The sequence below is a fragment of the Myotis brandtii genome, unplaced genomic scaffold (assembly GCF_000412655.1).
Source record: "Myotis brandtii unplaced genomic scaffold, ASM41265v1 scaffold971, whole genome shotgun sequence".
NCBI lineage: Eukaryota > Metazoa > Chordata > Mammalia > Chiroptera > Vespertilionidae > Myotis > Myotis brandtii.
Genome location: NW_005372026.1, coordinates 516,694 through 542,820, shown reverse-complemented (window position 1 = coordinate 542,820; position 26,127 = coordinate 516,694). Strand labels below are relative to the sequence as shown.

Sequence of the window (26,127 nt, the reverse complement as noted above, 5' to 3'; positions counted from 1 at the left end):
TACACAGAACAAGAGTATAAACAATATTGATACCATGAGTGACCCCTAGTCTCTTGGTTCTACATTGCAGACTGATGATTTTATGTTAACGTCGTCTTCCTTTTGTTTCTGTTCCGGGTATTGAGACAAATGCAATTTGTGGGTACCGATTCGTGTGACGAAGTGAAGGTTACAGCAAACAAGATGACCAACAACTTTTATTTAAAAAAAAAAGTCTCTAGAGTTTATTACAGTGATGGCATTTATATCAATTATTGCAATGTACTGTTCCCTAAGATGGTTAGAAAAAAGAATCGTATTGTCCTCTACTGAATTTACATCGTTTAAAAAGCAAGCATGGTTCAGTATTTTTCTCCAAAGTAAATGTAAATACTTCCTTTAATTTTTTTTTCTCACAGGATTTACATGTGTGTTTATGATGTTTTTTTTTTTTTAAATCACAGTTTAGTGATGTGTTTTCTCAGCTGGACAGTCTTCGGTTGATTAGATGGGTGCTCGGGCGACAGTTAGCGTGTTGGTTGACTTCTACAACTATCTCATCCCTTGCTGCGAAGGCCAAGGCCTTTGTGAGCAAGAGCTGCCGAGTTGATGCGCTCACTCGCAAGTCTGATTAGTTGTTAAGTCCACTGGAGTGAAATTTGTTGCTGTTAATACGCCCGTCCCAGCTCCCCCCACCCACGTCCCGAGAAAACCTAAGGGGTGAGTTTTCCTGATTGAAAATCGGAGTTTGGGTTCCCGAGCTGAGCTCATGCACACGTCGCTGCTGCTGCTGCTGCTGATGTCCGGCGCTCTCAGCCGAAGGGTCGGGTCAGCCAGGGCCGCGCGGGCCTGTTCCCCGGGCTGCGTTCCCGTCGGTCACCAACACAGTTTAATTAAGGCACTCAATTATTTTTTTGGTTTTTATGGTAGGTCCGATGCAATGACAGCCAATCCTGAACTCTGTCTGATTGCAGTTCCAGCGTGGACGGCCTTCGGGCAGTCGGGCGTCAGGACGCGGCCGTTTTCCCCCACACTCCCCGTGATGGATAATCGGGCCTTGTTTCTTATGGCTTCAGAAAAGGTCAGCTGGGGGCATGGGAAGGAAACAGAGAGAAGGTGGGGTGTTACACTATGTCTGCTTCTTCACCAAGTGAGGACACAACACACACCAAGATATCAATAGTAGACATCTGCATTTTTCCCCATATTCTTTTGGTCATGTGAACACTGGTTATCAGGAGAAAGAGAAGGTCAGCGGTGGGGAGGAATGAATCCGCCTAGAGTTTGTGGTGCTACCTGTTCCAGAACTCATTCAAAAATCACCAAAGGAGGTTTTGTGTAGCAGATCTGGGGAGGACACGTCTTTTAACCTGCTGCACCCTACACCCTAGTACTTCTTCGAAGCTCTTTTATATTTTACGCCATTCTTTGAGTCTTTTTGTCTTTACAGGGATTTGTAAAGTCCTTTGCAAGGATTATACTCTTAAAATTGTGATGAATCGTCTAAACAAACTATATACATAGAGTGTTCATGACAGGTCTTCCTGTGTTCAGAACACAGACCTAGCCACAGACACTTGCATTCTTTCACACCAGTTACAGACATGACCCAGAACAGCACAGTTAGTGACATAAAGTTCGTTCTATGCCTCACGTGGAAGCTAAGGCTCATTAAGAAGCCGTAAGTGCTCAAAGGGGTCACACTGCACACGGCATCTTTCAGTCCATCATGACGGTCATCATTGGGGAGCTTCCCAGATTGAGGTTATGGGGTCAGGTCTCTGGGATCCTCATTAAGTTCATGTTCTCTGTCACATTAGGTAGCAGATAGTAACATTACACAGTGGAGATGCAGGTGGGATTATGTAAATCTACTTACTGTTCATTCATTGCCTTTAAATTCTTTCTATAGCTGAATTTTAATGTTAGCTCAAGAGGAAAGTAAGCTAAACAAGATATTCCCTAAATTTGTTATGGTTTAGATCATAACTTTCTCATAACTTATATTGTATCTCAATTCCATATTGTGAATTTAAGTTAACCTTATTTGTTAGGCAATTCCATTTTGAATTTATTCTGCCATGAAATTTAAAGATTTAAATAATTATTGATTAAATAATGAAATTAGTAACTGGAGTAAAACTGTTATAATGAAAAGGTTTGGAGATCAGTTGAAGTCAAATTGCTAGGTAATGACACATTTATGATAAAAATCAGATCATTATCATAGTTCTGCTTTAGTGAACAACTAAAAAATTAATACTTATTTTAATAATCAGAGGTCAGCATACAATCTCTACAGAAACCCTAACCATCATTAAATTAAAACAAACCAAGACCAAAGTCTGATTTTGCTTCTTCAGATTCCCTTTCAACATTTAATATTTAGTAAAATAGATAATTATTTTTTTAAAATTAGCAGTTTAGTTTTGTTTTATTTTAATTTTTTTGAAAAAGAAATACTAATATACAATTAATAAATGCAGTGTGATTTAAAAAATATGTATATATTTTTTTATTTCAGAGAGGAAGGGAGAGTGAGAGAGAGATAAAACGTTGATGATAAAATAGAATCATTGATCAGCTGCCTCCTGCACATCCCATACTGGGAATCAAGCCCGCAACCGGGGCATGTGCCCTGACAGGCAATCAAACCGTAAACTCCTGGTTCATAGCTCAATGCTCAACCACTGAGCCATGCCAGCCGGGCAAGCAGTGTGATTTTTTGAAGGAATTTTTGCAGAAGGCTTTTGCCATAAAATCTACTTTTGTTTCTTTTCCCTTCTCATTTGCCTTTGGAAAACATCCAAAGCAGGAAAGATTCCACATAGTTGTGAGCACTCTCTCCTTCTCTATAGATTGATTCAACCAAGTGTATTAGTTGTCAACTCCTTAATTTCTCTTTACATCTCAGCATTCTTAGTTCTCAGCATCCTATATTTATATTTTTCAATTCTTCCATAAAAGGTCATTTCTATTCATCTTGGTGTGAACCTACTGAGGCTGCTCAAACTGAAAAATTTTCTTAAAAATTTCCATATGTTCTGCTCCTGGTTGGTTTGCTGTGACTAATGGTTATGACCTTAATTGTAAGTATTCTCCTGGAGGGATGGTCACTTTTAAAGTTGAACCCTACCATATATTGAAGGTTTTAGGTTGTGTTTTTGAGATTCTGGAACAATATTATCTAAATTATCAAATATTTGCATAATTATGGCCAATAGAGTTTTTGAAAGGAAAAAGCCATTTAATATGGGAGTGTAACAAAAACAACTTACTTTTAAGGCTTCTCTATAAGTGCAGATCATTTCATTTACCCTGAGTTCTATTAAGTCTTTTGAAAAGTCATATGGATATGAATGCTTTATTTTTGTATGAAATTTATTGTCTTAAAAGTTCAACCCCAGCTCTAAAGGCTATTCATGTGATGAACTGCAATGCCAGGTTCTGACCTAAAAACATTATTACATGTAAATTGTATGTACATAACCTGGGAATTTATATCTCTTTTTAACACCTTCCCAGAACTTTGTAATTAATTGGCACCCATGAGTATTTCTTTCTAGAATTTTCGTTTTGCTTTTTTTGTTAATCCTCACCCGAGGATATTTTCCCATTTATATTTAGAGAGTGTAAAGGAGGGTGAGAGACAAAGAGAGAGAAACATCCATGTGAGAGAGACACATCTATTGGTTGCCTCCCGCATGCACCCCAACCAGGGATGGGATCCGAGGCTGCAACCGAGATACATGCCCTTGACTGAAATTGAACCTGGAACCCTACAGTCCATAGGCCAATGCTTAATCCACAGAGCCAAACCAGCTATGGCCCTAGAATTTTCTAATATTCTTTTTTCTTTGCTTGCTTCTCTGCCTTTGGACCTTGCTGATGGTTGGAATGCTTTTGCTGTGCCAAAGAAAACTCAGTTTTAATAAACTGGTTATAAAATTCATCTCAGAATGAAGTCTAAATAATTGGCTCTGAAAACTTTCAGGTATTTTTCTCAGTTTGAGAAAATTTCTTCTCAATTCTGTAAATATTAAGATGAAAGAATTATAATGGCCCAGACTTTTGATATCATTCTAGCTTGCTGTTTTGCTATTAGAAAACGTGCTGAAAACATTCTGATCTTAGTGAACTGAGGGTTTTGTTCTTAATTCTTTTCCACAAAATTGGGCTTACCCATGTGTAGTTATATCTAGTCATTGATTTCCAGATTGTAGATAAAAGCAATTAGATATTGAGATACAAATATTTCAATAGCTTTCATATGAATAAATAAATCTTAAAGTCAAGCACATTTACCTGGCATAATCTCAGATATACATCTTTTTTGTTTTGTTTTGTTATCCTCACCTGAGGATATTTTTCCATTGATTTTTAGAGAGAGTGGAAGGGAGGGGGACAGCCAGAGAGAGAGAGAAACATGGATGTGAAAGACACATTGATTGGTTGCCTCTTGCATGCGCTCTGACCAGGGCCAGGGATCCAGTCTGCAACCAAGGTGTGTGCCCTTGGCTGGAATGGAACCCAGGACCCTTCAGTCTGTGGGCCAATGCTCTATTCACTGAGCTAAACCTGGTAGGGCTCAGATACATCTTACTATAAAAATTATATTAGGTTTTTGACATCAAGCATGGGATGTCTCTTATGGGTTTAAAGGCTCATTTATCATTTTAATCAGAATGAGCAGCCTATTCAGTTGGCTATTATATATAATTTTAGAAAATGAGTTTTAGAGACCTGATTTTAGGAAGAGCAATAACAAGGGCTTTTAGATCTTATTTTAAAACCACTTGCAACCATTAGAGGAAAAACATAGTGGACATTTAGATTCTTTAAAAATGACCTCCATTTCCTATATTTCATTGAATACCTACATTGAATACCTACAATTTTTTTATTGTGGCATGATGAGAGCATATGAGTAAGTGGGGCTGAGCTGGCTTACTTAAAAGCAATTGAAATAAAAAATCCATAATAACTCATGGCAATTCTTATCTTTTACTGTGTTCCTCCTAAGAAGCACATATATTACTGATATCTTTAATGGAGAAACTGCTAAATTGCCTAAAATGGCTGCTCACCTTAGTGATATTGTGAACATAAAAGCTGAATTTCATGTAATAAACGTGAATTGTGCTCAATATCCTGATGACTCCTGCCTCAAGGTCTGGCTCAAGGACTACTGTCAGATGAGCAAACAGTTAGGTTTTACTCTTTAAAAATACACAATATGGCTAGTGTAAAACAAACTAGAATAGGAGCTAAAATTTGTTGAGCGTTGACTCTCCACCTTGGAGCTGTTACATATATTTTTTCTCAGAAAACCTTATTCGGCAGCTGTCGAAGCTTTGGTCATTTGAATTAGGTTTTATGCTTATTTTGTTAACACTTATTTTAAAACCTGTTCCAGAGAAGATAAGCCTAGTCTATGTACAAAGAAACCCCAGATCTAATTTCCAATTTCTCTCAAATTTTGGGTAGAATATACTGTTTGGATCATTTCACAGAGCAATTCTGCTGGTTTGTTTTTGTCTTTCGGACCCTCTCAATGCAGATATCTATTGGCAACATAAAGATTCGAACAGTACATCTGCAGCCAAAGAAAACCAAACCACTTTGCACTGAAGTTTTAGAAAATATAAAGCTCTAATGAGAAGCAAGCAATACCACCACGGGACAGACAGTCACAACACTGCGTTTACAGGATGCATCACCCACTCACTGTAGTAGGCCCTAAGTCCTACCCCTAAATTTTAATACTTTCGGTTCCATATACGTTGTAACCTTCTCTATAGGTTGCTAAATTCTGGGTATTCTGCGAGGAAGTTGGGTTAAAAGTCTGTGCACTCTTTGCCACCTTCATTCTCTTCGCTTCTGCCCTGGACTTGTAACAGAACTCTATCAAAGCCACCAGCATTGCCAAGCCCAGTCCGCCGACCAGAATGTAGAAGACGCCTGCTACGTTGCTCAGGCTCAAGGCACTCGTCTTGTCCTGTGGGAGGATAAACACACTTCAGTTAAGTGTGGAAATGTCACATCCGGAAGGTAAAAGAACACATGAAATCCAAACAGCTAATTAGCATAAATGCTTAATTTAACCCGACATTATTTACATGTATAAATCATTGATGTAGGTTTACAAATTTAAAAATAAAGCTTATAGCTCTCAGAAGTGAAATTATGATGATTACCAATAAATTGGATATAATTACATTCAATAAAATCTTAAACATTTTATCATTATTAACTATGCAATGAAAACCACTATACTTAATCATAATAAGCATTTATATATTTGCAAAGGGTGGCAGAAGTGGGCTTATTATTAAGTTTGAGAATGACATGTTTAAAATACAGTTACATGGAAAGGGGTTTTGGTTTTCCTGCCATTAAAACATACTTTTAATGTTTGAGATAGCTCTTGAATAAATCCTACGTCACATTTCCTAATTAAGGAACTAAGCTTTTTTTAAGCTATCAGTTTCACAATTTGTTCATCATTACTTTATAAAATATATACAGATAATGTGCTAGGGTACACATTTGTTTTTTCAGTCACATCTGTGGGAAATCTTATGCAAAGTATCACTTTTACATTCTATCTACTATTTAGGAATAATTATATATATGTATACATATCACAGGTGACTTTTTGAAAAGCTAACTTTTTAAAAATACACAAATTACTATGGTCAATTGAGAAATAAATTATGTATGGAAAAACTGATATAACTATTTTTATTGATTTAAAAATGACTTCATTTCCACTTAAAAATGCTTCATCAATTACTATTTTAGACATATTATTCTCCAGAGCCTTAGTATATATAATAAATGCAGATATAGTCAAGCATATGCTTGAAAGATATTAAAATTATAACAAGAATTCAGAACTTTTTTATAAATTGTAAATATGCACATTATACATAACATTAATTGAAACGTATTTTGGGTAGACTATCTGAAGGACACCCTCTGGCCATCATCTTCTCGGCAGTATTCTTTATGCAAAATGTGATTTAGACACTTAAATCATTTTATTAAGGAGATGGTTTAACTCCAAAGATGTACTATGTACACTGTCTACTTAGCCATGATATCAACTGATTGAACCAAAAGTTTAGGGTAACTTCATTTTTAAAAAAAATCACTGAAGTATTTATGCTTGACATAGGATTTGAGATAGCTATTTCATTATTGGCCAAATTTATCTCATTCCACTCTGGTTTTAAGGCAGACAAAAGTGATTAAAACCTGGGGATAAGCCCTAGAAAGGGATCAATTAACATTACTTTGTCTCTTTGTTAAATTAATTGAGGCTCTCCTTTCTAAGCTGGTCACTTGTTAGACTTAGAATTCTCTGTCATCTATCTATCTTCTATCTATCATCTATCTATCTATCTATCTATCTATCTATCTATCTATCTATTTTTTTCTTTCTAAAAGGAGATATAGGAAAATAATAAAAGAAGATTCTAAGAATCCTCAACTATGGCTTTCAGGCACTGTTACTACATTCTATTAGATTCTATTAGATTCACTGGTAGGTTTTTACATTTTTTCCCCTTTGGAATTAAAATACAAATGTTTCTATTTTCAACAGAATCAGGATTATAGGATCCTGCAATATTTTAAAAGGAATTTATGAACAAAAGATCTTAGAACTTGAGGCTATCATCCATAAACATTGATTTATTTAAACCATTTTGATGGAATAGAATTGAAAGATTCACTCTGTTGATCTGTCAGCACAAAAATATAAAAGGGCCTTTTCAAACTAAAGTGGAATGGTTGGCAATATAGTCACAAAAGACTGAACTTCTGAATAAGATACAGTTTATATTTAAAATCTTTTTCTGAATGACTACTGATCAATTTCCCATTTTTTTTTGTTTGTTTTGGGAATACATCTCTTCTTGAAATAATATATTTCATGGTCTTTGCCTCCAAGACAATAAAAAAAACTTAACCTCAAAAGCACTACTTTTATTAGTGGTACGTAAGTTGAGAATAATCTAAGGAGTTTTTAATATCTTATGTATTTTTGTAGTTAATTTAAATTTACTTAAAAGTCTTAGTATTGGGGAGCAGGTTGCAATTTTCTAGAAAGAATGTCCCTGTGGCTGAAATTTGACATTAACTTCGAATTTAGGCAGTGTAGAGAGAAATGTTTAGTTTTTACTGTGTCCATATGCTTTTTTATTTTTTGACAATTGCTCCCGTTTACTGCTTTGTGAACACAAGAGGAGGCCCCGAACTGCAGCGACTGACCTTGCTTCCAGAGTCCTTGGGTCCACATTCACCTTTATCGTACCACCATTTGTTTTTCAGCTTGTCTAAGACGCCTGCCTCACTGAGTTTCAAAACGGCAAGGTTTACAGGAGTTCTTCACGTGGAAAATAACATAAATAACATTATATATGTTATTTTATGTTATTCAAGTAAAACTACATTAGAATCGCATGGCAAAGTGACAGAGCAGAGGCCACAGTAGGCGCTATGTCTTGTACCGTAGGCCCAGGTTTAGAATCAGACATAAAACTGGGGCCTGCTCCATCGCTTTAGGTAACAGGCACATACTGCTAGGGAGGATTTTTAAATAAAATGTATGCAATTACTGTGAATCCAAAACTATTGGCCTGGGTTGGGTTTCTTGAGCATTTCTAATTTCCCCGCATGAATATGGGAGTCATTCAAAATTCAGAGCTCCTTTTTGTCTCTTTCCAGAATTAATGGAAGTGGCTGCAGGTGACAGGCAGACTTAAATAGAAGCTAGCTAGGCCTGGTTTCATCTCTCACGTGCATACGATCAGCTAGAGGGATTTTAGTTTATGCTGTAGAAGGATGTCTACCGTGTCCATCATTACACGGAGTCCTCCGTCTCTCTCATCCAGGACCGAACTGAAAGAGGTGGGCGATTCAATTGTTACTAGGGCCACCTCATGCAGGTTCTTATAAACACAAATATGTGAATCATTATTGTGAAGTATAAGCCCATGCTGGTGTTTTCCTTCTGAACTTTAGTATTTATCTTACATAGTATCACCAGAAGCAGTTTTCATCCATGTTGTGTCTGCCCCATTAATTTACTTTAAGTACAAAGGGAAGTGACTATAGTATACTTTACTAATTCTTACCAATAAATCCCTGATAGGTTAGGGGTAAACAAGATTTTGCTCAATAAACAAACTTCCTGTACTGTAAAATCCCACTTTTCTTTTCTACTCTCTCGGAGTCCTTCAATACTAAATGTTTTAAAAGGAGTCTCAAGGAGGAAAGGGTCAGTCGTCAGTCATCACCAATGTTCCAACGAAGCTACGAATTCTTTCTGTTTTCATTCCCATGTTAACCTCTGTGTATACAAAATAAAGGGTAAAAATGGATGGGAAGCAGTAACTCCTAGCATCTTTTGTTATTGCTCTTTTTTTTTTTTTTTGGTCTGTGTGTGTGTGTGTGTGTGTGTGTGTGTTTTCATTTTATAAACATTCAGAGAGAGACTTGTATTCTTCTTGACATTTCTAAGGCTGCCACAACCATTTTGTCTGGCCGTATCTTCTAGTGCCTCTCTCCAAGGAAATGTTGAGTGCATTCAGAGAAACATAGCCTGCATTTCTCTGGTTATCAGTAGATGAATTCCATAAACCTATCTACAAAACTAGGTAATTTATTTATAATGATAATGATAGCTAAACATTTGCGGAGTACTTGCTATGTGCCAGGCATTGTTAAAAGCATTTTCCATACTTAATTACTATTATCATCTGCATTTTACAAGTGAGGAACAAAGGCACAGAGAGGTTAACTCATCTATTCACACAACTAGGAAGCAGAGGAATCAGATTTGTAATAGTCTGACTTCATAGCTGTGCAATTAAAAGCATTAGCAATGGGAGACTCAGGAAATGGGGTTTCTGGTTAATTGAGGATTCTGGTTAACAGTTAAACTAAAACCCATTTGTTTTGTCCTGTTGGTTCTCAAAAATGTTTCTAAAATATGTTTTTCTTTTTGTTTATCTGATTTCTGAATACAATTTAATTTTTGTATGAATGTTATAAGATCTTACAAGGTTCATTGTTCCATTTAAGAAGTAATATGCATTTGCCACCTTCCTAGAATATTGTTTTTTGGATTAAAGCCTAACATAAGCATGATTTAACACTTTCTACTAAAAGCTGAATTTGGGGTGAGGAGGGATGAGGTGGGGTGAGGGTTAGGTTACCTGGGTTGCTTGGTTTATTTAGCCCCAACCTAGGGGCTATCTATACAACCTCCCCCTCCCTCTCCACACTTTCCCCTCACTTCTCTTGATGAAGCGACTATTACAAAACCACATGTCAGGTTGGTTGGTGAATTGTGAACTCCTTGAAAACAAAAGCCACGTTTCATTCATCTGTGTAAAACAGTATTTACCAGGATATCCACTGAGAGTAAGTGCTCTATAACGTGGCTACATTCAAATTATTTTGAATCAAAACAAGCTTTTTCCTTTAATTGACACTATGAGAGGTTTGAGATTCCCAGGCCAGCTTGCCAAAGCCTTTTGAAACCTGCGTAGGTACATTATATTACCCCATATTACACTTCTTAAATAGGGTACAACGGGAGGAGGAGGACAATGCTGAAAAGAGAAAGAAAATGAAGTTTCCAAATTTCTTCTAGAAGGGAAGGTTGAAGGCAAAATTGAGGATTAGATAAAGACTGCCTTAGGCCATCTCTCTCCCGTCTTAAAGTCCTAATTTTCCCTGCCCTCTTCATTTTTCCCTTGCCTCTTTGTCCCTTCTGCTATTCACTCCAGTAGTCTGGTTTGAGAGGTAAGATTGGGATTTTGAATATAAGATACTTACTATTAATCAAACTGAATGGTCAACTGGTGGAATGTACGGCACTTAGAAAGTAATTCATAACTGGGATATCCCTTCTCCAACGGTTAGCTTCCCTTAGTCACTAAGGCTTAGTGGTTTTTGTTTACCACAACCTTTTCCCGCCTACTTATGAATTCATATTTTCCATAATAATCCCTTTATTCTTGCATTGGTTTCCATGGCTGTGGTGAAGGGAAGTAGGCCATTTATAAGTATAAACTATTTTAAAGTCAGGAATGGGCTGTATTTTTCAAAGGGCTAAATTAAAAACTGGGTATTATGTGATCTAATATAATTCCTGAAGGACACAATATTTGTTGTTTACAAAATGATTTTTAAAGGAACATCCTCATCCATGAGTGTGCCTATTTTGATATACATAGAAGGAAAGGAAAGTATAAAACAGAAAAAAATCAATAGTTTTAGTGGATGATTACAGGCATTTCCCAAAATTTCCATCTAGAACCAGGATTAAATAACCACTAAGAATTGGCATAAATTTCTGCATACGGTTTGTGCTCAGGCTAAACCACACCAGATTAATCAAAGGGGGAAATGAGTTTTAGAGATTGCAATGATATTCTTAAATTGGTCCCCTGTTAGTTTATTCACAAGATGTGTGTGCCTGCTCAGAACTTCATGCTCTGGGAATGTCGAGCAGCAAAACGGTGATGCTAATTATTTGCAGCCAAGGGATGTGACTGGAAGTGGCCACAGTGACTAATAGTTCAGTTGTTGGTTATATTAAGTCATAAGTTCCTTGAAGGAAAAAGTAGTGGGTAATTCTCTTTCCCCCCACAGATACTGGTTCCATGACCCAGTTAAATCAGAGGTTTCATAATTTTCTGCTGTATAGAAGGCTGGACATATTCTCCCTGATTGCAATCCTCAATTGTCTCTTCCTGGGAACGTATTCGTGTGGGGGACAGCTTCCCATGGTTCCCCCGTAGTTTTCTCCTACCGAGATTCGGTATTGGGAAGGTAACACCGATTTCTGCGTGCGTGGGCTGAGATCCCTGACTGTGAGTTTTCCCTACAGTTTTTCGTTGGCTCCTCTGTTTGGATTTACACTCAGCAAAGGCTCCGGATCTACCTTCAGTCTCCAACTCAGCACTTTTGCTCCTCATTTTACCACTTTTGAGGAAGATCAGGCTAAATGGGAGGCGCAAGGTAAGTCTAAAAAGAAAATCAGTCACCTGATGAAGGTACAAAACAAAAATGAAAAAGCAACAACTGCTCTTGGTAATTTTCTTTGAACTAAGTGAGGTCAAGCAGACATACAAATATCACCTTTTGATACAAATTCAGAGTTGGGCATTATTAACATTTAGATTGCAAGCGCCTGTTCTCTTGATGATAAATATTATGTCAATATACAACCTACCAGGAATGTTTTTTCAGTATGAAAACAAAACTCCTGAGGGAAAATAGAACATAATGCAATTTCATTTTGGGGGAACATTTTAGGTTAATTTTTCATAACAATTTAGAAAATTACTTGTTAAGATTTGAAATAATGTTTTAGAATACCATTTTGTAGTTCATGTTTATTGGAAATAATGTACTGAATACCTATGAGAACAAGCAGTTTGATTTTTGAAAATTACAAGGTTAGATTCAGATTTATTTCTTTGTACAATAATATTTACTTTGTGCCCATTATGTACCAAACAATGTGTTGGATGCAAACAGATTAAAATCCAACTGAGTTGTCCAACCTTGTTTAAATAAATTAAAATGGTTTTGTTACATAGATTTTTTTATTATGTGTAAATTTCTGCTTCAGCTTGCTTATTTCATTTTTTTCTGTTAAGAGTTTAGTCCTACACTAAAATAGGACTTCATTCTTTCTTTTTTTGGAAAATTTTATCTCATAAGCAGTGTTACACTTCTTTTCTATTTGTGATAAAAAATAAATTTTGCAAATAAAATTTCTCTAATGGAATAGAATATGATTGTTTTTATTTTCTTTGGAGCTATGAGAGCATACTTTCATACATTTCTAATTTGCAAGAAGGAATAGTAGATTATTAGTGTAAACTGGAGTAATTCTCTCTCTCTCTCTCTGTGTCCCCAAAAATGTATACACACTTTGATTAATTATAAAGGCAGTGTTTATTAAAATACATTTCATTTTCAAAAAGTAATAGAATCTGCAAAGTATGTATACACTTTTTGGGACACCATACATATATATGTAGATATACAGTGGGGCCTTGACTTACAAGTTTAATTCGTTCCGTGACGGAGCTCATAACTCAAATTACTCGTATGTCAAATCTTAAAGTGAACGAGTGAGACACGTGATGCTGGGCTGATGTGGCATTCACTGTGACGTTCGCTGCGCCAACTAGTGGTGGGGTGTCTGAAGCTGGCTCGTAACCCGAATTTTAGCTCTCAACTCAAAGCAAAAATCGGCCGAGAGACGGCTCGTATCTCGAAAAACTCGTTAGTCGGGACACTCGTAAGTAAAGGCCCCACTGTATATTATATGGAAACTGTCAGAACATTCTAGGCAAGTTAGGGCTCCAAAATGTAAAAAGAATTAATGCTCCTTAAGAAAACATGGCTGGTGCCTCGGATGGAGGTGCCCTGAAGGGGGCCCATCCCAAAGGAAGCCCTAAGCCCTCTCTCTGGCTGTTCTCTGCTCTGTTCTCCAGGAACTCAGGTTCTTTCTCGGGATAAGGAGATGGATGACCAAGATTGGGTCCACGCAATTCTGTTGTTTCTCTCTCTTTCATGCCTCCCTCTGTGGCCAGAATATTCATATGGTAACCCGCAGAAGGGCTGGTTATTAGATGGGGATGTACAAGTGAGCTGGATTCGAAGGGCTCTTCAGATTGGGAGTGAGGGGCAAGTTTGCGGCATTGAAAGAGGGTGAAGTTATCAGCCATCTGACAGATTCTCACTAAAAACAGCATCTTTTTGTGGGCTGGGTGGCTGAGTGAGAGGATTTAGAGTCCAATCAGGAACCTGAAGAGAAGCAGGACTTCTTATTTTGGGCAATTCTCTAGATTTTAAAAGGCAGGCAAGACTGTATACTTCTAAATTTCCAATATTCTTATATACCAAGTGTAGGAATGTAAGAAAAGGAAATTCAGTCAGAAGAGTCCCATCTCTGGACCGTTTTCTTTAAGTCTATACATAGTGAAGAAGGGTTCTGGGACAGTAGGTAGTATATTCTGTTAATTGTACACCTATTTTTTCTTTAGACACTGTTTAGAAATTTAATAAAGCATTATTTTAGGAAGCTGACATATGCCATGGAGGCAGGGAAAATAAGCTGAACTGGTCTTGTGTGTAGAGTCTGCTCATTTTGTAGTTTGATCCATTTATGGGAAGCCAAACATTTCTGGTTCACATGACTATCTCTGATTTATCATTTAACTTATTACTTATTGGAAACCTGTGGGGTTTAGACAGAGAAATGATTTCCTGGTAAGTACATAGATCTAGGTGGAGTTACTGCTGTTACTTAAAAACATTGTGTAGAACTTCTGGTGAACAAGAAAGATATACCCTCTCTTCTCTTCCCCAAATCGTTCTTCCAAAAACCAGCATCCCCTCCCGCCTCCCCAAACCACGGTGTATAGAACGATAATATTTGATCCCAACTGCTTCAGAGCCAGAGATTTCCAGTGACTATTTTAATTCGGTTTGTTAGTGTGTTCCCACATTGGTAACGTTGGCAAATATTTTTGCTTTGACAGTAATTGCATACTTCAGTTGTGAAGGGACTTGACTAGCAATGCTGATGGTATTAGCAGATCCACACTGTGCGTCTCCCAGCAGATGCACCTATTACTTTACATACTGTTTACCCGCTTTTGGTGACATCGAGGCTAACCTTGGAGTCACCTCCCCCGCTGCCACATTCTCCTTTGTCGTACCACCATTTGTTTTTCAATTTGTCCAAGAGGCCTTGTTCATTCAGTTTTAAAACTGCGAGGTTAACAGCATTTCTTGAAACGATAAAACATATTTTGTAAGAAACTGCACAGCTGTTAAGATGTTAGAAGGAACGAGGACTTAAGCTCTTTTATAAGCTTCTCCCAGACGCTAAATAAACCTCTCATTTTGCCATTCCGCAGCCCCTTCCATCAGTTCAAACCAAAGGCAATTGTAACTACTTCCAAACTGTATTAAACATGTGGTATTTAGTGCTGTTCACTTTCACAGTTCATTTATTGTCAAATAACCGACATCATCATCATCATCATCAACCATTACATGGATTGTTTTTCAAAACAGTAATAACTTGAATGTACTAGTAATTGAGAAAGAATTGTGTCTTGAATTCCTTTGCTGAGAATGTCAATGATCTAAAAGAGACTGAAATGAAAATTCATTCCCAGAAGGAAGAGCATAATGGAATAAACAAACCAACAAATAGCCACTAATTTTTGTGTACTGATTTACTGACAACAGAGTATGACTTGTTATTCCTCTTCTATTTGTGGGAGTTTGGTTTGTTTGCTTGATTTAGCTGGTCTCAGCATCTAGGATTTCCATGTTTGGTTCAGTTTTTGGGCTGGAAGTCAAGAGAAAGGTAATAGCAGCTTTTAGTGAAAAAGCTGTTATATTTGAATCTTGTATTGATTCTTTTTTTAAAAAAATCTTGTATTGATTCTTAAAGGCATTGGATGCTATTTAGAAGTTCAAAGCCAATTTGACTGTTTAAGTTATTAAACTCTAAAAGTCATGCTGCATATGATGTGGACATGGAAAAAACACACCACTCTACATTAGATTTTCTCCATGCTAATCTCTACGGGGGAAATAGAGGTAGCATATCCTAATTATTCTCTAAAAGGATTTATGAAAAAGTTTCATAGGCTCTTTCTTCCCATGCATTTGGTTCCTTTCTTGCTTTCAAGTTACAGTTTTTAAATAAGCTCTCTCTTTCAAGAGGTTTTCCCAGCCCTTAATGTAATTTCTGTTAAATCTAGAAGAATGGCTTAGATACTGAGAGAATATGGGTATAGTTTGTGCTATGCTATTCGATAAATACTGAGTTTTGTGGTCACTCAATACCAAATGAATTAATAAAATAAAACCACACAACCCCATATTAATGAGTAGCACTTGAAACTGATCATTCAGTTGACAAATAAAAAGTTGCTTGTTTCACTATGAATTGGCCTATTAAAGTGTTTGTTCTCTTAAAATGTGTTTGTAATATTTCAGGTAATTGATGCTCACTTTCCATGATGCTCATGTTATGATGGTCTGATCCACCTGGAGAGCAAACCACACCTTGAGAGTGTTAACTGTTTTTAAGGGTTAGACTGCCATTTACTAAATGTTAATTAAATAATTAGCTTTCTCACATTCCCAAGTAAGTGCCACATTGGTTGTGTGAAAAAATTAATATGCTTCTTAAAGTAAACAATATCAGGTCTTTAGTTTAATCACCAGAAGGACCAGACTGAAATGTAGGCTTAATATTCAATGATGATAGAGACATCTGTTTTGTTTTTAAAATGCTACAAATAAGTTGTTTTATTTTGTGTCCACAAGAAACTAAATTTGTCTTTCAATGATTTAAGCCTAACTGCTATTTTTTTTTGGAGAAAATTGTTTTTATGATCCACCCTTTTTAGCCTTAAATATTCATATTAGATTAAAAAAAAATAAAGTGACATCCCAATTATTTTATGTGTTGGTTTAGACCATTCCTTTGAAAAACTAAAGTCATTTCATGAGAGGGTTATTTAACAGGGTTATTAGCCATATCCAAAGAAAGTTTCACAACACAATAGAAAACAAAACGAAAAAACAAAATAAAGGAATGGATAAGGAAAAAGAGCTTTACATTGAGAAAATTGTTTGGAATAAGCTTCCTACAAAATTATTCTAAGAATTGTATTTCTTATGTCATCTAATAGGCCATGTAAAAACAGTTTAGTTTCACACTGCTATCCACATATGTGTGTATATGTATCTATAGTTGTTTAATATAATATACTTGACCAATAAATAACTCACTGCCCAGTTCACAATTCATTCACATGTTTTCCTTCCAGAAACATGTGGTCCCTCAGTAAAGTCCACTTTATCCTATCATATGTAAAATTAATTTTTCTTTAGTGGTGTATAGAAGGCATTTTGTAATTAATATTTAGAGATAGTCTTCAGGGTTTCAAGATTTCCTTGCTTGTTAAAACTGCCTGTTTTCTACAATTTTCTTTATACAGCTTAGGTCTAACAGCCTTTTAAAATTGCTATTAACTGCAGCATAAACCACATATGTAAGCATCATTTGAACATGTGTTCTATTTTATGGAATGCATTGCTTTGACATGTTATTAATGATAAGAATCAGCAAATGACTTTACAATATATATAAAGTTATTTCATTCAGTTTGCTAGAATAAATTTTAAAAAGTGTTTTTTACCCAAGCAAAAAGGAACAGGAACTCTGAAGGAGTAGTTCTAAGCAAGATTAAGGCAGCTATACGGGGTCAGGTAAATGAGGGACATAGAAGGTAGATCCCTGCAGCACATGTTCTCATTCGGTTGGAAACACTTTCATGCATTTCATACATAGTTTTCAGAAACATATTGAAAAGAAGGGAAGAAGTTCTCCTCATTAAGCATCAGAGAAGCTGTAATAGTGATGTGCTAAGCTGATAAGAGATAAAAGAAAAATATTATGGGTTCTTTCTTACATTAATTATTCCTTTTATTCTATTAAATGCAGTGTTTCCAGAGTAAAATCAATTGAAACATATTGTTTTCAATTAATATTTGAAGAGAGGAAAAAACAAGTGACCACATTATTGCTGGATGTTTAAGCCACATTTAAGAGGCCAGGTGTATTGACAATGACTTTTATAGATTGAAGGAAGACCCAGGTCACTTACTTGCCTTTGTCTTTTATGCCTTAGGAGAATTCTAGGTTAAAAAACAACAACCCTATTTAACTTTCCCCATAGTTCTGAGGTGATGGAGAACTTGATTCAGGGGTGGAAAGAAAATGCTCACCTGGACAAATTCCAGGCCTCTGGAAAACTTTGAAGGATTTTTAGTCCTAAAATTTTCTTCAATTGAATTTGGGATCATTAAAATCCATACCTCATTGGAACCCATTTTTGTTACCAAAAATCTGATTGAAATATCACATATAATGAAAGTTTTGGGATGGGACCTAATAGACCTAACTTTTTCCACTTTTTGATTTTGAGTAAATTAATTAGTGCAAAGTAAGATATTCTCATTATAGGCATGCTTAAGTCAGGCTAAAATATTTACCTCTTACTCTTTACCTTTTCAGAGTAACCTAATACTAAAGTCTATAGATGTGATCATGATTTTATGCTTACTTTAGGCCTTAATCATTATATTTACTTCTACACCATATTTATTAGAGTGCAATTTTTATGTTGGTGAGGCTTTAAAGTTTATACTTGATAAAATGTCTACAGGAGTAAATAGAAAGCATTTTAAAAGTTTAAGTTTGGTAAAGTATTTTTATGATTTCTAGGATTTGTAAATATATTATTGTAAAGGACTGATATAAAAGCCCTAGATTTAGTCAATGTCTGCACACAGAATATGTAGGGCATGTATAGTTTGTAGAATAAATAATTTGCAATACTACGTTGAGTCTGGTTAAAACAAATTAAGTTACATTTTACTTAACAATATTAACATTTCATTGCTGGTAAGGATGTCAATAATGTATGGACCTAATCCAGTTTAGCTGTTTAAACTACTGTTTAATTTTGCTAGTGCTTTTTTATCCTTATAAGAAAGAATCCATTAGTTAAATAAACATGAGAAAGTCCCCTCAGTTTTAGGCCTGTGCTGTCTTAATTGGAGTGTTCTTTTCATACTAAACTCTATAACATTTAAATATCAGGTACTAAAATATCCAGAATATTTCCCTGAATGATGCTAAGTTTTTTTCATAGTCCCCAATGAATCTTAATATATTTTTAAATACTTAAAAATTGTGTGAATAACAAGAAATTGAATAAAAAAAAGAAAATCCTTTAAAATCAGCAAAGGACATTGGTAGATAATTCACACAAGAAGAAATACAAAACATATAAAAATAATCCAACCTTACTTGGAATTAAATTAATGTAAATTAAAACAATGAAAATTCATTTTTTTTGCCATTTATGTTGGAAAAGATAAAAGTAAATATAATGTTCAATGAATCAATAATTTAATAAGATGGGTGTCTTCCAATGAAAATTGCAAAGAAATAATATGACCTTATACAATAAAAGGTTAAAAACAGTTCTTATCCTTGGTGATCATTGATAATAATTCCCCTTTGAGGAATCAATCCTAAAAAATTAGTCAATGATGTTGATAAAGTAACATAGGCATTGTACATTTACATGGCAAAACATTGCAAACAATTGACATGCCCAACAGAAGGAGAGAATTAATTAGATTTTGGTGCATAATAGTGGTCCTCAATCTTGAAATGAGTATTAGAACCACTTATTACAAATACAGATGCTCAGGCCTAACCACGCCCAATCAAATTCTTCTGAATTGGGAGCAGTGTTTTGACATTTTTTATAGAGCTCCCCAGGTGGTAGTATTGATGAGCACCAATGACCCTTATGACTGAATGCTATACAACTATTAAAAGCTTTTAAAAACAAAAAAAAATGCTTATAGTACAGTGATGGCGAACCTATGACATGCGTGTCAGAGGTGACACGCGAACTCATTTTTTTGGTTGATTTTTCTTTGTTAAATGGCATTTAAATATATAAAATAAATATCAAAAATATAAATCTTTGTTTTACTATGGTTGCAAATATCAAAAAATTTCTATATGTGACACGGCACCAGAGTTAAGTTAGGGTTTTTCAAAATGCTGACATGCCGAGCTCAAAAGGTTCGCCATCACTGTTATAGTATAAGTGAAAAAGAAATAAATTTGTATATTCATTGTGATTTTAATATGGGAATAAAATATTATATATATTAATGGAAAACTATAGCTATGGAGGAATTATAATTAATTTGGATTGCATTTTGGTCTTTAAGTTTCTCCACCCACTCAACATTTTTTTTACAATAAGAAGTGATACTATAATAATCACTAAAAAACAAAAACCTTCTCAGTTATTTTATAATATAATGACTAATACAATTGTTTTTATGCAAACCAAAATATATATTTTATTTTGGGTCAAAAAACTGAGGAAGAGGTAGAATTTAGGAATTATTCTTCAGAATCTCAGAAAAACATTCATTGTTCCTGATGATATGGTTTGCTTTGATCCACTTGTTTTTGTGTTTCTAGTCACAGGCTGGAGGACATGTGTTGAATTTGGTTTCTACCAAAGTTCTACCTTTTTGAGGGGAACAAGTCAGGCAGAGAAGTGTGAGTAATGCACCAATTAGGAGGCCTGCCCAATCAGATAGGATCTGCAGGAGGTTAATAGAACTCTCAGTGGCCTGGAGAGAAGACTTGCTGTTTCACACATGGTTACATAGAGAAGGTGAGTTTCCCCCGCTAAAGCCGAATTAAATGATTGTGATTGGCAATAGAATTGAGTCCTGCTAAGTGGGCCATTAAAAAAAAAAGTATATATCTCTGCTTTTAGAAAAAGAGATTCCATGCCTGGTAACTATGCTACAGATTCTAAGAAAAAAGTGTATTTCAATGAATCCTTTTTAAATTTGATTTTTAAAAATCTTCTACATATTTACTGTACCCTATTTCTGAAGTCAAACTAAAATTCCTGATTGGAAAACTCATTTGATTTAAACTTTGTTATGCAGCAGTGAAATATATGCAGAAACTTTTTCAGGACTATTCTAATAAGAAAATAGTAATTTCATAAAAAATAAATAATAAAAAACTGCACAGACTATTCATTTTGTTATTTAAATGAGGTTGTGTTGTCAGTATTGTCACATAAAAGTCTGTCTCATATAACATGATGATATAGTTAGGGAGGAGAAAAATCGCATGGGATTTGACTTCTGTGGCTTAATTAATGATGTCCCCCCCAAATAAAGGTGGATGGAAGAAATTAGCAGAAAAACTGATTATTCACAACAAACTGAAGAACTTTGTATAAAGTAAATAACTCACTGAGAAAAATAACTGTTATATCAATCAAGAAAATATAAAAATTAAATACAAATCAATAGGCTATTGAATAATAAGGAGTTAAGAACCAAATATGTCTGCTAAGGAAAGGTATTAGAGTTCATCCACTATCAGGCCTGGGAGAGTAACTATTTCTCAGCATTATCAATGCTTCACTAAGTTTTCCATTTACCTTGTAGCTGTCTTATTATTTTTCTTCCCAAATCATTCCTTCCAGTGAACAAGCACAAGACTCTTTTAGTTTCATTGGATTTGTGCACTAATTTCCAAAAGCAGAATTAGAACTAAATTGCTATGCAAAAGTTTCTAGAAAAGATACTAAGTTTTCACTCTAGTTTGCTTATGCATTGGCAAGATTTGCCTAAATGGCACTACTGATCAATAATTTAGTATCAAAATTAGGAGGAAACTTTTTTTTAATGTTGAAAGACAATTGAGATCCAACATGATGTATAATGATAGTTTGAAAACCTCTTTGATAAGACATATAGACAATTAAGTTAGTGTATAGAGACTTTTGTGTTTCATACACCAGGTGAATCAATGAGAACTGAACAAATTAAGTAGATACTGGGTTAGATTCCAAGCATTGTCTCTAAATTGTGTGTTCTTTAGAATTTGCATGACTAATTTCTATTTGAGAACTAGGTCTGAAAAATGTGATTCTTTGAAGGAACATTGTGATTTGTGCAAGGATATCTGCCAGTACTTTAGTTTGAGCCCAGCTGGAGATTTTGACAAATGAAAAATTTAATTATGTTTTTAGTGTTGAGTGTGTCTTTTCATTTAACACATATTTTATGCAAGTCAGTTTCATGATTTTGTCAATCTTGGGTCACAGAGTAGAATGTTCTATCCTCCTTTGAGTAATGGACATATTTTAGAAGTCAATGAAACCGATGGATATTGTCTCAGAAAAAAAAAGTGTACAAACTTAAAAAAACACACAGACTAGCATACAATGTCAGGGGATTCACAGACTTTGGTAGGGTAATCATGGACACAAAGAAATAGCTGTTCTAGATTCTAATAACAGTTATTTTAAAATCAATTAATGACTATTTTCAGGTATATCTTTTAAAGGCAAGAGAAATAAAAATATTTTTACATTGATATCAATGGATAGATCTTCCAGACAGAAAATCAACAAGGAAACAATGGCCTTAAATGACAAACTAGAACAGATAGATATAATTGATATCTTCAAAGCATTTCACTCCAAAGTAGGAGAATATATATTATTTTCAAGTGCACATGGGACATTTTCTAGGCTAGACCATATGTTAGGACACAAAACAAGTCTTAATAAATTTAAGAAGATTGAAATCATATCAAACATTCTCTCTGACCATAATGGTATGAAACTAGAAATATATCACAAGAAACAAAACTGAAAAACACACCGAAGACATGGAGGCTAAATAATGTGTTACTAAACAATGAATGGGTTAGGAATCAGATCAAGAAAGAAATCAAAAGATGCCTTGAAATAAATGAAAATGAGAGCACAACAACCCCAAATCTATGGGATACAGAGAAAGCAGTCTTAAGAGAGAAATTCATAGCAATATACACATATTTCAAGAAACAAGAAAAAAAAGCAATCTAACTTTACACTTAAAAAAAACATATAAAAGAACAACAAACAATGTCAGAAATAAACAAAATAGGGTCTTAAAAAAACAATGCAAAAAAAAAATACAAATGTTCAATGAAACCAAGAACTGGTTCTTTGAAAAGATAAACAAGATTGACAAACCCTTAACCAGACTCATAAAAAAAAAAAGAGGACCCAAATAAATAAAATAAGAAATGAAAGAGAAGTAACAACTGACACCAAAGAAATACAAGGGATTATAAGAAAATACTACGAACAACTATATGTCAACAATTTATCTATGAACTAGATAAATTCTCAGAAACATACAATCTGCCAAAACTCAATCAGGAAGAATCAGAGAATCTGAATAGACAGATTACAACTAATGAAATTGAAGCAGTGATAAAAAAATAATAATTTAAAAAACTTTCCAATAAACAAAAGTCCTGGACTGGATGGTTTCACAGGTGAATTTTACCAAACATTCAAAGAAGAACTAACATCTATCCTTCTCAAACTATTCCAAAAAATTCTAGAGGGGAGACTCCCAAGCTAATTTTACAAGGCTAACATTATCCTAATTCCAAAATCACATAAAGATACTACAAAGAAAGAAAATTATAGGCTAATATCTCTGATGAACATTGATGCTAAAAACCTCAATAGAACATTAGAAAACTGGATCCAGCAATACATTAAAAAGATCATACAACATGACCAAGTGGGATTTATTATGGGGATGCAAGTTTGGTACAAATACCCACAAAACAATAAACGTGATATGCTACAAAAACAAAATGAAGGCCAAAAACCACATGATCATATCAATAGATGCAGAAAAAGAAAAAGCATTGGATAAAATATAGCATCCATTTATAATGAAACACTTGACAAAGTGGGAATAGATGGAACATATCTCAACATAATAAAGGCCATGTATGACAAACCCACAGCCAACATCATACTCGATGGTTAAATCTATAAGTGTTTCCCTTACAGTTGGGAACAAGACAGGGATATTGCTTTCACCACTCTTATGAAACATTGTACTGGAACTCCTAACCACAGCATTTAGATAAAAAGAAGAGATAAAAAGTCATTCTAATTAGAAAGGAAGAAGTAAAACTGTCATTATTTGCAGATGACATGATACGGTACATAGAGAACCCTAAAAATTCCACCAAAAATTACTAGAACTGATAAATGAATTCAATAATGTACAGGGTACAAAATAAATATCCATAAATTAATTGCATTTTTATACACCAATAATGAACTATCAGAAAGGGAAACTAAGAAAAACAATCCCACTTACAAGTACTTCAAAAAACAAACAACAAAAACCCCCCAAAACCCAGGAATAAATGTAACCAAGGATATAAAGGACCTATACTCAGAAAATTATAAGACACTATAGAAAGAAACTGAGGATGGTACAAATAAGAGGAAGCATGTACTGTGTTCATGTAAAGGAAGAATGAACATCATTTAAATGTCCATATTACCCAGAGCAATCTACAGATTGAACACAATTCCCATCAAGAAACCAAAGGCGTATTTCACAGAGCTAGAACAAATATTCCAAAAATATATATGGGGCCACAACAGACTCTGAATCTTGAGAAAGAAGGATCGTGCTATCTGATATCCAACTATACTATGAGGCCATAGTAATCAAAATTGCATGATACTGGCATAAAAACAGACATATAGATCAATGGAATAGAATAGAGGGCAGAGAAATAAACTCACACCTTTATAGTCAATTAATAAGGGGGTAAAGATAGTCTATTCAATAAATGGTGTTGAGAAAATTGAAGAGATACATGCAAAAAATGAAACTAGACCACTTTCTTACAGTGTACACAAGAATAAACTTAAAATAAATCAAAGACTTAAATGTAAGACTCAAAACCTTAAAAATATAGACGAAAACATAGGCAGTAAAATCTCAGACATTTCTGGTAGCAATATTTTTTCATATATGTCTCCTCAGGTAAGGGAAACAATAGAAAAAACAAACAAATAAGACTACCTGAAACTAAAAAACTAAAAAGTTTTTGCACAGCAAAGGAAGCCATCAACAAAATGGAAAGATAACACTCTAAATGGAAGAACATATTCACCAATGTTGCATCTGGTTAAGGGTTAATATCCAAAATTAAAAAAAAACTTATACAACTCAACACTAAAAACAAAACAAAACAAACTGCCCCCTCCCCCCGCCAAACAATCCAATTAAAAATGGGGCAAAGGACCTAAATAGACACTTCTCCAAAGAGGACATAAAGATGGCCAATAGGCATAATCATCAGAGTGATGTAAATTAAAACCACAATGAGATATCACCTCACACTTATCAGAATGGCTATCAGTAAATCAACAAGTATAGATGAGGATGTGGAGAAAAGGGAAACCTTGTGCACTGTTGTTGGGAATGCAGACTGGTGCAGCCACTGTGGAAAGCAGTATGGAGTTTCCTCAAAAAATTAAAAATGGAACTGCCTTATGACCCAGTGATTCCACTTCTGTGAATATATCCAAAGACACCCAAAACACTAATTTGAAAGAATGTATATATGCACCCTTATGTTCATTGCAGCATTATTTACAATAGCCAAGATTTGGAAGCAACCAAGTGTGTATCAATGGATGAGTGGATAAAAAAAACAAAACAAAAAAACATAAAAAACCTGTGGTCACTTTACACAATGGAATACTACTCAGAAGTAAAAAAAGAAGGAAATCTTACCCTTTGCAACAGCATAGATGAACCTGGAGAGTATTATGGTACGTTAACTAAGCCAGTCAGAGAAAGACAAATACCATATGATTTCACTCATATGTGGAATCTAATGAACAAAATAAACTAAACAAAATTGAAACAGATTCATAGAGAACATACTGACAGCTGTCAGAGGGGAGAATGAAATAGAATTATAGGACTTATTGTGGGAAATAAATAAATAAATAAATTAAATAAATAAATAAATAACAACCTCAGAGACACAGACAACAGTATGGTGAAAAAAAATTTCTCTGACCCATGATAGTCCCACAATCATAATAGAGAAGAGTTATCATTGTAATTTGCCAGAAAGGAACTTCACAGGTACTAGCCTCAATTTGTGATCATTCTGCAAGCACATCATGGGTGGGGCTTTTTAAAGAACTGTGTTAAATCAATACAATAAAAATTAAAAATAAAAACTGTCAAAAATACTTTTAGTTGTGTTTACATAATATTGAGAAAACAGAGATCATTTATATTAAATAATGTAAATTTTGTTTTATTTGTGGTGGCCTTGGGGTGATGTTTGAGATACTATGGATAAAATCTCAACCCCAAACCAGTTTGTTGTGATTGTCATTATCTGTGATCAAATTATACAAAAGAGGGCTTTGTTTGAAGACAAGACCACAGCTACCTGGATTGTAAAGTGCATTCACTTTTAAAATTGTGATTATTATTCTAAAGTAAAATTTCACAAATACAAGAGCTGGTGGCTGTTGCACTCCGTGACTGTGAGCAGTACTAGACCTTTCACAAGATGCCTCACCTGGACAGCCAGCTGCTGTGTGGACT

The 26,127-nt window shown here is 34.8% G+C and overlaps 1 protein-coding gene across 6 annotated transcripts in view; it reads right to left on the bottom strand.

Moving 5' to 3' along the window:
• Positions 1 to 206: 206 nt before the first annotated feature.
• Positions 207 to 26,127, bottom strand: part of GRIA4 (glutamate receptor, ionotropic, AMPA 4) — a 415,907-nt gene continuing 389,986 nt past the window's right edge. The window contains exons 14-16 of one of the 6 annotated variants that reach the window (XM_005886335.2): positions 8,257 to 8,371; positions 5,843 to 5,977; positions 207 to 1,065 (exon numbers count right to left, since the gene is read on the bottom strand). In XM_005886335.2, the coding sequence (XP_005886397.1) occupies positions 901 to 1,065; positions 5,843 to 5,977; positions 8,257 to 8,371 (415 nt within the window). In that variant the 3' untranslated portion in view covers positions 207 to 900. Of the gene's footprint in view, positions 1,066 to 5,729; positions 5,978 to 8,256; positions 8,372 to 14,695; positions 14,811 to 26,127 lie in introns of those variants that run through there. The other 5 variants (XM_005886337.2, XM_005886336.2, XM_014533378.1 and 2 more) reach the window with 5 other exon arrangements.